Below are 10,719 nucleotides of genomic sequence, written 5' to 3'. Positions count from 1 at the left end.
CGATCCCGGCTCCGCGACGCTCGGCTTCCCCTCGGCAAAGCTCCGATTTGCGGCGTCCCCGCGGAGGGGGCTCGTGCCTTCACGCACAACCCCCCCCAACTCTCTGTGTCCTCTTCTCCCAACCCAGATCTGCGTCAGCAAATGCCCGGACCGGTACCTGACGTACCTGGGTGCTTACAGCTCCCGCGCGCCCGGTGAGCTGGAGTATTACCGGCAGTTCTGCGTCCCCGAGTTCAAAAACCCACAGAAGGTGGGTTGTGGGGAGCGTGGCGGCATTTCCCCGGGGCTTAATTCCTGCCCAAAGTGTTCACATCCAGCTCTGTCTCCATCCAGGCTCCCATCGAGGTGCTGAAGGACAAGGAGTGCCCAGCCATGATCATCCCCAGCACCCCACGTAGGTCCTGGGGGGGACTAACGAGCTGTGATGAGCTGAGTAACGAGCCTGTTCGCTTTGCAAGCTGCCTGTTGGGTTTTTTTGGGGGGTCGGAGGCTCCTGTTGGGGTTTCTGGGGATCCCGGTGTAGGTTTGTGAGCACGGGGAGGGGGTTTGGCTCGTTGCCCCCGAGGTGGCTGCGGTTGCCGGCACTGAGTCTCCCTCTCCTCTCACGCAGTGGCGCGGCGATGCTTCCCGGCCATCCGGGCCAAGAAGGGCGTCATCATGGTCGGCAACGAGACCACCTACGACGACGGCCGCGGGCGCCGGAGGAACGTCACCGAGCTGCTGGAAGGGGCCAAGTGAGTCCCCGCCACCTTCGGTTCACCGGGAGCTTAGTCTTTGCCGGGGCGGTGCCCGGAGCGAGCGCTTGCGGTGATAACGGCAGCGTGGTGGGGCCGCCGCTGGCCCCGGGGGAGCCTCTTAACGAGCTGCTTCGTCATTATGGCTTCACCCAGAAGAGAAACGAAAGGTTTTATCTGCCGGCACTTCTGCACCGCGTTCCTTTACGGATTTATATCACGGAAGAGCCTCAAAAGCCCCGGCGCAGAGCCCTGCTCCTGCGTTCACAAGAAATCCTGCGCCAAACCCCGCATCCCGTGGTTGAAAGGGGTCGGCAGCGGGGTCAGCCTGAAGGGGAAGGGTGCCAGGAAATCGGCTGCTGTCTTGTGGGATTGTCTTTGTTTTCTGGGAGGCTGGCAGAGGGGGCGACCGGCGGGGGAGGACAAGGGGCCATTGAGGCAGCGTGGGGACAGGCAGCGGGCGCGGGCACAAGCCTCGCTGGGGCTGAGCCCAGGCCTGATGCTCCTCCACTTCATTTGGGTTTTATTTTTGTGTTCCAGAAAAGCAAACGTGGTTCTGGAAACCAGGCAACTGGCCATGAAGATCTTTGAAGATTACACGGTTTCCTGGTACTGGATAATAATGTGAGCAGGGGCTGAGCTCCGCGTTACGGCTGGCCCTGGGCTTGGTGCCATGCTCAAACGTGAGGCAGAGCTCAGGAATTCCCAATTTTTTATTATCTTTTTTTTGTTTTTTTCCCCACCCTGACCTTTGCATCCTTTCCATTCAAAACGAGAGATGGCGGAGGGTGTTCTGGAGCCTCTTTACTCAGATCGTGCTCATGCTCCATCCTTGCCACCGCCAATAATTCCCATTTTTAAGGCCGCCCCGTTATTAAAGCTTGAGAAAGGCGAGAGGACGAGCCGACCAGCGGAGGGGAGTGCTGGGGAGGGGGTGGCGGTGCCTGGTTTTTGACACGTTGCTGCCTTCCTCCCGCAGAGGCCTCGTTATCGCCATGGTGGCCAGCCTCATCTTCATCGTTCTGCTCCGCTTCCTGGCCGGGATCATGGTCTGGGTGATGATCGTGATGGTGATTCTGGTGCTGGGCTACGGTGAGCGAGTGGTCAGGAGCTTCTCCTCGGCTTTCCCCATTTTCCTTTCCCTGTTTTAAGTGGGATTTGCATGAAGAAAATCCATATGCAACGTCCTTCCAGGTGTCTTCTACCCAAACATCAGCGTCGGTGGGGTTGAGCAGAGCCTGCTGGCATCTCAGTCTCCGTTTTTCAGCGCAAATGTGACAGTTTTCTGCTTTTCATCCCAGGAATCTTCCACTGCTACCTGGAATATGCAAAACTAAAAGGAGAAGCGGGTTCTGACGTCTCCCTGAAGGACCTGGGATTCCAGACTGACCTACGTGTCTACCTCCACCTGCGGCAGACGTGGCTGGCGTTCAGTAAGTCTCCGTCCTCCTCTGGATGCAGGATAGGACCCAGTGGATGCGCCCCAGCCCCACTCCCTTGAAGGGAAAAACACGGATCTTTGGGGTCTTCTCAGTCTCTTGGTGGCCCTCAGAGCTCGGAGGCTCCTGTTGGGGGTTTCTGGGGATCCCGGTGTAGGTTTGTGACCACCGGGGATGGTGGGGAGAGGGTTTGGCTCATTGCCACGTGGTGGCTGTGGTTGGTGATGCTGAGTCTCCTCCTTTGCTTTGCTTGTTGCCACCTTGCCACGGGCCTGGGCTTACGGCCGGGATGACCAGCCACGGGGAGGGTGCTAGGTGCTGCTCTCCCATGGGCCCTGAGGAGCGTTCGGTGCCCGGAGGGATTTGCCCAGGAAGGCAAAAGTGGTCACCGGGCACCACCCGTGTCCTCGTGCTTACCCGGGGACTCCCCTTCTCGTCGCAGTGATCATCCTGTGCATCGTGGAGGTGGTGATCATCCTGCTCCTCATCTTCCTCCGCAAGAGGATCCTCATCGCCATTGCGCTCATCAAGGAGGCCAGCAGGTCCGTGTGGCCCCAGGCAGGGGTGGTCGTTGTCGCCCGTCCCGGTGGGAGGACACGGGGCCGGTCGGGCTCCGGCCGCTCGGGTCCTCTGGTCGCTGCCAGGATTTTAACCGGCTTCCAACCCTCTCGGCAGGGCTATTGGCCACATCATGATGTCACTGCTCTTCCCCTTGTGCACCTTCTTCCTGCTCTGCCTCTGCATCGCCTACTGGGCCAGCACTGCTGTGTATCCTTTCCTCTTCCCCTTCCCCTTCCTCTTCCCTGCGCCTCTGCGCCCTGTGAAGGAAGCTGCTCGGAAATCAGAGGTTTTCCAGGGCGCTGAACGCCTCACAGGATTAGGGACACATCCGCTGGCAAAACTGCCAGCTTGAGTCTCTTAACTTAAACGTAATGTTGAAAAATGAAATCCAGGAGGCTGGTGAGGGCCAAACCGTGTTAGGAGTCGGGTTTGGGGGTTGCAGAACGGCATCTCCTTAACGCTGCGCCACAGTTTCCTCTCCACCTCCAACGAGGCGATCTACAAGGTGTTCAACGAGACCGCGTGCCAGTTTTCTGGGCAGACCTGCAAACCAGAGGTGAGGATGTTGGGAAACTTGTACAAAAGCTGTGCTTAATCTGTCAGAGATAAGATTGTTTATGACATGAAAAACATTCCGGTGGCTGTTGGAGCCTGCAAGCTCTTCCCCGTGAAATTCCACCTCTCCCGAACTTGTTTACGTCACATTAGTTTTTCTTCAAGCCGTTGCGCGCGCAAAGCTGCCTGAGCAAATGCTGCCAAAAAATTAAGCAGGAAAACGTCTTCTGAAAGTTGAGATTGCTTTGGGTTGACCGAAAGACGCTGTCGGTCCATCCCGTGGCTGCCGCGTGAGCATCTGCTGTCCTCTCCAGACCTTCAACACGAGCAATGTCACCAAGCTGTGCCCCGACGCCCAGTGCCTCTTCGCGTTCTACGGGGGCGAGACGGCGTACCACAAGTACCTCATCGTCCTCCAGTTCTTCAACGTCTTCATGTTCTTCTGGCTTGCCAACTTCGTGATTGCGCTGGGCCAGGTGACGCTGGCGGGGGCCTTCGCTTCGTACTACTGGGCCTTCAAGAAACCCGACGACATGCCCGCCTTCCCCCTGTTCTCCGCCTTTGGCCGCGCGCTCCGGTACGGCCCTCTCGAGGGGGACTCGTGAGCTCCTTGAGGTTGTCCCCTTCTAAGCAGAGTGATTTTTTCCCAGGTACCACACCGGCTCGCTCGCCTTCGGCTCCCTGATCCTGGCCATCGTCCAAGTCATCAGGGTCACTCTGGAGTACCTAGACCACAGGTTAAAAGGTAACGAGGCTGGAATGGTAAATGAGTAGACGAGCAGGGTTGGCGGCTTCTGTGTTCCTTTGTGCCAGCGCTCCTGGATAACACCCAGGGGAATAATCTCAGCGTTTCGGTAGAGAATTGAGATTTTTCCTTTTAGAATCCTGTAGTTGTTTGTTCCTCCAGGAGAGGTTTCACAGGGTGGGGGCCCAGGGATGCCCCACGGCTGCCGGGCTCAGTCACCCAGTGCCGGGTGCCTGTGCGGGCACCAGGGCCGGCTGCTTCTGCCCATAGGGACTCTATCGATCGTGAGATGTAAACAGCGAGCCGAGGCGTGGGAAGAGTGTGTGAGGCTCATCCCGCCGCTGGCAGCCGTATCGGCCTCCCGGGAGGCTGAAAACAGCCCGTGGGGGGGGAGGCTGTGACGGGGCAGCGGGACGTCTCATTGGGGACCTTGAACTTGCTTCTCTATGAGCAGGCGTGTCTCTCTTTGGCTGCTCACCCTCTCCCCTGGCCTCCCTCCAGCTGCAGATAATAAGTTTGCCAAGTTCCTCCTGAGCTGCCTGAAGTGCTGCTTCTGGTGCCTGGAAAAATTCATCAAATTCCTCAACAGAAACGCGTACATCATGGTGAGCGTCTCCCGGTGCTAACGCCCGACCGCAGCGGCGGCGGGGGGGCTCAGTGCTCTTGGAGATTTCTTTGGGGGGTTGGCGAGAACCGTGTCTCCCCGCGTCGGGGGAAAACGAAGCTTTTCAGCCTTTCCCAGCCGTTTTGCTGGAAGGCCTTGACCTCAGCCATGTCACTCGGGTTATAGGAGGGACCTTCAGACACACCGCAGCGGGGGCGTTTCAGCTCCTGGTGTCTGCCTGACCCATCAGTGGCTGAAGAAGTGCTCCCAGGCGGGAATTATCTGAGTTTTACTCAATGATGGGATTAACTGCACCGTCCTCTGAGCGGTGAATTCAGCACGGCTCCGTTTTTCTCTCCTCTACCCCTTTTTCTTTTTTTCCGGGACCCCCTCTAGATAGCCATCTACGGCACCAACTTCTGCACCTCGGCCAGGAACGCGTTCTTCCTGCTGATGAGGAACATCATCAGGTGAGGCGCTGGCGGGCGCGCGGGCTCTGCTCTCCGCAGCACACTTGGTTATTTCCAAGTCCTCCTTTTCAGGCTTTCACGGGGGTTTATGCCACGTTTGCACCACGTGGGCGCGTGGGCCGCTTCCTCCCGTGCTTACGAGTTCAGCGTGAGGAGCGGATGCAGGTGGTGATGTCTGTCTCTCTCTCTCTCTCTCTCTCCCTCATCTCCAGGGTGGCTGTTTTAGATAAAGTCACAGATTTCCTGTTCTTCCTCGGTAAACTCCTCATCGTGGGGAGTGTCGGTAAGTGTCGAGGACTGGGCTTCTCCTCGGGGCATACGGCTGCTCTAAGCTCTTGCATCTGGTTACTCCTTCCCCAAACCTTCGCTCTCTTCCCCCTGCCCGTGAAACCGTTCCTTTCCATCCTGTTTTACATCTCCTCTCCCTGCACCCATTTGCTGCCTTTCTTCTGTGGGCCACAACACCCCCCTGCGTGGCTACAGGCTCGGGGAGGGGTGGCTGGAGCTGTCTGGGAGAGAAGTATCTGGGCGTTTTCACTGACAAGCAGCTGACCATGAGCTGGCAGCGTGCCCGGGTGGCCAAGAAAGCCAAGGGCACCCTGGCTTGTATCAGCAGTAGTGTGGCCAGCAGGAGCGGGGAGGTGACAGTCCCCTGTGCTCGGCACTGGTGAGGCCACACCTGGAGGGTTGGGTCCAGGTTTGGGCTCCTCAACCCGAGAGAGATCTGGAGGGGCTGGAGCGAGGGCAGAGGAGGGCACCGAGGCTGGGGAAGGGCTGGAGAATAAATCCTGTGAGGAGCCAGGGAAGGAGCTGGGAGTGTTCAGGGTGAGGAGGAGGAGGCTGAGGGGAGCCCTCATCCCTCTCTGCAGCTCCTGACAGGACATTGCAGAGAGGCGGGGGCTGGGCTCTGCCCCCAGGGGTCAGGGACAGGACGAGAGGGAACGGCTGGAAACTGCCCCAGGGGAGGGTCAGGCTGGGCAGGAGGAGAAAATGTTTCCCAGACAGAGTGGTCAGAGTGGGACAGGCTGCCCAGGGAGGGGGGAGTCCCCATCCCTGGGGGGTTTCAGGGCCGTTGGGATGAGCTGTGGGGGATGTGGGGTAGGGGAGAACTTTGTAGAGTCGGGCTGAGGGTTGGACTCGGTGACCCCGAGGGGCTTTTCCATCCTGAATGATTCTGGGGTTCTGTGATTCCACCCGGCATCCTACAGTGATCTCCATCATCTGCTTTTCCAGGAATCCTTGCCTTCTTTTTCTTCACCCAGCGGATCAAGCTGGTCCAAGACACTGCACCACCCCTGAACTACTACTGGGTCCCTATTCTGGTGAGCCACTCTCACATCTTTTGGTGAATTTAGAAGCAGTGGAAAGAGATTCTTAACACGAATGCCTTAAAACCACTCCTCTGCTCGCTGCTTCTGAAGGACCTTCTTTGTTGAAGGTGTTTTCTCCGTCCCCATCGAAATGAGCCCTTTGTTTCAGCCAGGCGGGAAGAGGCGTCTCGCCCTTCCCGTGCTGCCCACGTTGGCCTCTGTCCACCATCGTCGCTGAGGCCTTTTGTCCTGGTCTGAACAGTCCTGCCCTGTTTGCTTCTCCTCCTCTTTCCCTGGGGCATTCGGGATTCCGGAGGTTTCCGCCTCCCGGCCGAGGGATGGAGGCTTGGCGCTCTTTGCGAGATGCCGGGTGGCGGCGTGACCTCACGGTTTCTCTTTCAGACGGTGATCGTGGGCTCCTACCTCATCGCCCACGGGTTCTTCAGCGTCTACGGCATGTGCGTGGACACTCTCTTCCTCTGCTTCTGTAAGTATCTGCCTCGGACGGTCCGTCTCCTGCTGGGCAGGAGCTTGTGGTAGCAAAGTCTCCCTCCCTTTGAGGCTGAGCCCCAGAGTTGTCCAGATTTGGACAACTCCAAATTCCCGCAGCCTCTCTGTGTAGTTTTCTCCCACTTTTTCCTTTACCAGCTCCCGCCTGCGTTCTCACCTGCTTTCCCCTGCCTGCCACCAGCAGAACCCCACAGCCTGTCCGTGGGCCTCCTGTGGTCTCTCCTGGTCTCTCTGGTTTTGGTGCTTTGGTCTTGGTGGAGCCTAACTGCAACTAACTGCAATTTTCCCTTTTTTCTTTTTTTTTTTTTCTCATTTTGTTCCCCTCTCGTATCTCTCTTCCCATGTTCTCCATCCTTCACCTCTGCCCTGCCTCTTCCCGGCTCTTCTGCTACTTTCCACTCTTCCCCATCACGGCCGCTTCTTCCCGGGGTTGCGAAAAGGTGAAGATCTGGAGAGGAACGATGGATCTCCCGAGAGGCCTTACTACATGTCCCCCGAGCTGAGTGAGATCCTGCTGAAGGGGAACCTAGAGCCTTCCAAAAGCACCGATAGCCAAGGCTAGGGCTGGCCCTGGGAGGAAGGCTGCGTGCCCGCCCAGGGGGGCCGCAGGGCGCTCTCAGCCCCCCAACCCAAGCAGCGTTCTCCTAAGCCCACGGCTGGCAGCCAAATCTTCCCCTTGGATGGTCCTCCAAAGCCTCGAGGGTAGAGGGGGTGCCTGTTCCTCAGTGCCCGACACTGTATCCAATCTACCTTCCCGCCCAATAATGAATATCCTTGTATCAAGAGAAAGAACCCAGCGTGTCACCTAGAATTAATCTGGGGTCCCACGTGTCCCGGCAGCGCCCGGAGCCGAGGGGCTGGGAACTGCCTGGACACGGCGCGGGTGCCGCGAGGTCCTTGTGTTGTCGCGTCGAAGCGGGGCTCTTTGTTCCCAGCCACCAGCTGCGAGGAGGAGGAGGAGGACGGGAGAGCCGCTGCTCTGCTGGCGGGAGGCGGCTGCTGCGGCGGGACGGTGGTTTGTGGGACGGGCTGAGTGGGTTTGACAGCCTGAAAACTGGTCTCTCCCCTCTTCCCTCTTTGTTCTGCCCCCAGCAAAGAGCAGCTTTCCTCGCCCACTCTCTATGCAAAACCAGGTTGGCGCCCTTAAACAGATTTCTTGGTGAGATTGCAGATCTTTTGCTTTTAAGTCTGTTGCATCAGCAGGGCTTTTGTCACCAAACAGAGCTCGCCCTTTGCGTAGCCAAAAACTCCCGTTGCCTCGCGCCGTCGGTGTAGGGAAGCCGCAAAGGGCTGTTGCCGGTTGGAAGCCGTTAAAACTCCAAGGGGTTTTACTCGCAGAATCCCGCGTTCAAAATGGTTTCTCTTGCTGGTTGCGCAGAGGTTTAACAGCTGCAGGGAGGTGGCGGCTCCTCCTGGGAGCTGCCTGTTGCGTTCTGCTTCTCCCCGCTCCTCGAGGTGGTTGAGTTGATGGTTTGGCTTCAGCCTGGTCCGGGCTCCTATGGGGTGGAGGAGCTGGAGGGCTGTAACGATTTCCATGCTGACGCAGAGCGTAGGTGGAGACGCTTGCCAAGGGCCGGCAGACCTGCGGGCTGGGCTGGCTGCGGGGAGGAGGACGGAGCCTGGGTGGAAGGTGAATCCCTGAGCTGGCTCAGGTGACTCGGAATTGTCGCGGGTTTGTCAAGGGAAGGCGGTGGCCGGAGGAGTGGCGTGAGTATCCCCAAAGGGCCGGAAGGCTCCGGGGAAATAGCACAAGGTGCAGGCGGGTGTCACACCGGGGACGTATCGCAGCATCTCTGTGGCCGGAGAAATCAGACCCAAAAATGCTGAGTTTGACTGGGAGGCAGCTGCTGAGGGTTACAGCCCTGAAAGGAATGGCAGCCAAAAGTAGGCTGGCTCCTCGCCTTATTTTCTCCTCTTGATAGTCCAGAAATGATCAAAATTTAAAAAAAAAAAAAACAAACGCCATTCTGGTGGCACGCAGCCCGGGTAGCGGCAGCCAGATCTCCTATTACAAATCCTCCCGCAGACAGAGCGCCTCGTCTTTTGAGTCGTGGCCTCTTAGGACAAAGCCGTAGTGTTAATGCTCATGTTTTCATCACAGAAATACCGAAATCCCTCTAAAAATACCCCGGGGCGCTTTCACTCTTCTCTCAGGCTGGTGCTTTGTGGGGTTTGTTTGGTTTTGGGGTGTTTTTTTTGCGTGGCGTGTTTGGTTTTTTTTTTGGGTGGCTATGATTTTTTTTTTATTTTTTTTTTTCTTCCCCTACCTTTTTTTTTTTCTTCCCCTACCACTTCTTGTTGGCGCAGCTGCTTTGCTTTGAACGGCGAGAGAGGCCGAGCGGCGTGTTCGGGGCTGGGAATACACCTAGCGATTATGTATGTGCGGCGCGTCGACAAGGGCGTCGCGCTCCCGGTGGAGCAGCAGTGCCAAGCGAATACCGAGCGAAATTGCTCCGCGCTGGCGTCACCGGCCGTTTCAGGCGCACAAAGAGCAGGGAGCTCCCCGGGGAGGAGGGCGACCGCCCCCCCGGCCGGCACGGCTCGAGCAGCGTGCTGAGAAAACCTCATTTCCTACGGTGCTGTTAAAACTTTCCTGCTGCCACCCTGAAAAAAAAAACAACAAACCCAAACCACAACAAAACCAAACACCCAGACCTCTGCGTTGCTCTAAATAATCGCAGCCTGGTTCCAGAGTGTGGGGCTCCCTGTAAAATGGGAGAGGTGCGACTGAGGGCATTTAGCTGGGACGCAGGGTGAAAAAAAACCCGAAAGACACTTTTTTTTTTTTTTCTCAAAAATAATAATTAGGCGAGCGGGGCTGCTCCTTGGGCACCTCTCTGCCTTCGGGCCTCTTGCTGCATCCTCCCTGGCTCCTGCCACGCCAACTTCTGTGTCTGACACCCCCCCCCACTGCTGCGCGGGGCGGGGGGGGTGTTTCTCTTTGCAGTGGAAGATCTGGAGCGCAACGACGGTTCGGCCGAAAAGCCTTATTTTATGTCGCCCGACCTGAAAAAGCTCCTGAAGAAGACGAACAAAGGTCAGCCAGACGCCTAGAACCTGCCCTCGTCCTTCCCGCGCCGCCTCTTCCCGGTCCCGCTCCGGGAGCGGAGCTGCAGGATAACCCCCAGCGAGTGGAAATCGCGTTAAGGAACCTTGAGCCGCTGTCTCCTTTACCCCCCGCAGCGGGTGAGCAGCAGAAAGGGGGTTTGCTAACGAGAGGAACGGGTTATTGTTAATGATTCAACCTGAAATCCTCGGGGTTGCTAAACGAAGAGCGCTCCGGCCCGTCTGAGCTCGCAGCCAACGTCCCGCCGCTCCCCGGCCACCTCAAATTTGGCAATTCCTGGCCAAATCCTGCCAGGGCGGGCGCTGAGAAAAGCAGCGGGGAAGTATCTCTGACGCAGGGCAAAGTTCTGTCTTCCAGGGTGTCAACTGACACCAAAATGAGCTTAATTGGATTTAGCGGTTCGATTTTATCCCGGTAAAAATGATGGCAAATGAGCGGGTGGGTTCAAGCAGCTCCTCAACTTGGTTTTTATTTGCAGCCCCCCGCCCCAAATATTTCATTGCAGTTGTTGATTCTCACCCAGAGAGCTGAAATCACCTTGCTGCCCTTTGGAGACGCCTTAGGGCCCTGCTTGGGGGTTGTGCTGAGCATTAATCAGACAATTAATTCTTTTAGGAATGTGCCAGTTAGTGTTCTTGTAGCTGCCTGCGAAGGGTGATGGTGGAGGGAAACGGGGGGCTAACAAGCGGGACTTGGGCCTTGGGGTGTCACGCTGCTGTCTCTT

At 57.5% G+C, this 10,719-nt stretch overlaps 1 protein-coding gene across 1 annotated transcript; it reads left to right on the top strand.

The window, feature by feature from the left end:
• Positions 1 to 66: 66 nt before the first annotated feature.
• SLC44A2 (solute carrier family 44 member 2) lies at positions 67 to 10,704 on the top strand (the record flags this gene model as incomplete). Its single annotated transcript, XM_026867586.1, has 17 exons — positions 67 to 250; positions 334 to 394; positions 611 to 734; positions 1,275 to 1,358; positions 1,714 to 1,826; positions 2,036 to 2,167; positions 2,616 to 2,715; positions 2,849 to 2,941; positions 3,206 to 3,290; positions 3,604 to 3,866; positions 3,940 to 4,034; positions 4,536 to 4,639; positions 5,035 to 5,108; positions 5,321 to 5,391; positions 6,342 to 6,430; positions 6,821 to 6,905; positions 9,876 to 10,704. Coding segments are annotated over 17 exons (1,864 nt in total), but the record flags the coding sequence as incomplete, so codon positions are not given.
• Positions 10,705 to 10,719: the final 15 nt, after the last annotated feature.

Source organism: Athene cunicularia, unplaced genomic scaffold (assembly GCF_003259725.1).
Source record: "Athene cunicularia isolate RWA unplaced genomic scaffold, athCun1 SCF_84, whole genome shotgun sequence".
Taxonomy (NCBI): Eukaryota; Metazoa; Chordata; class Aves; order Strigiformes; family Strigidae; genus Athene; species Athene cunicularia.
This window is presented reverse-complemented; position numbering and strand designations above follow the sequence as displayed.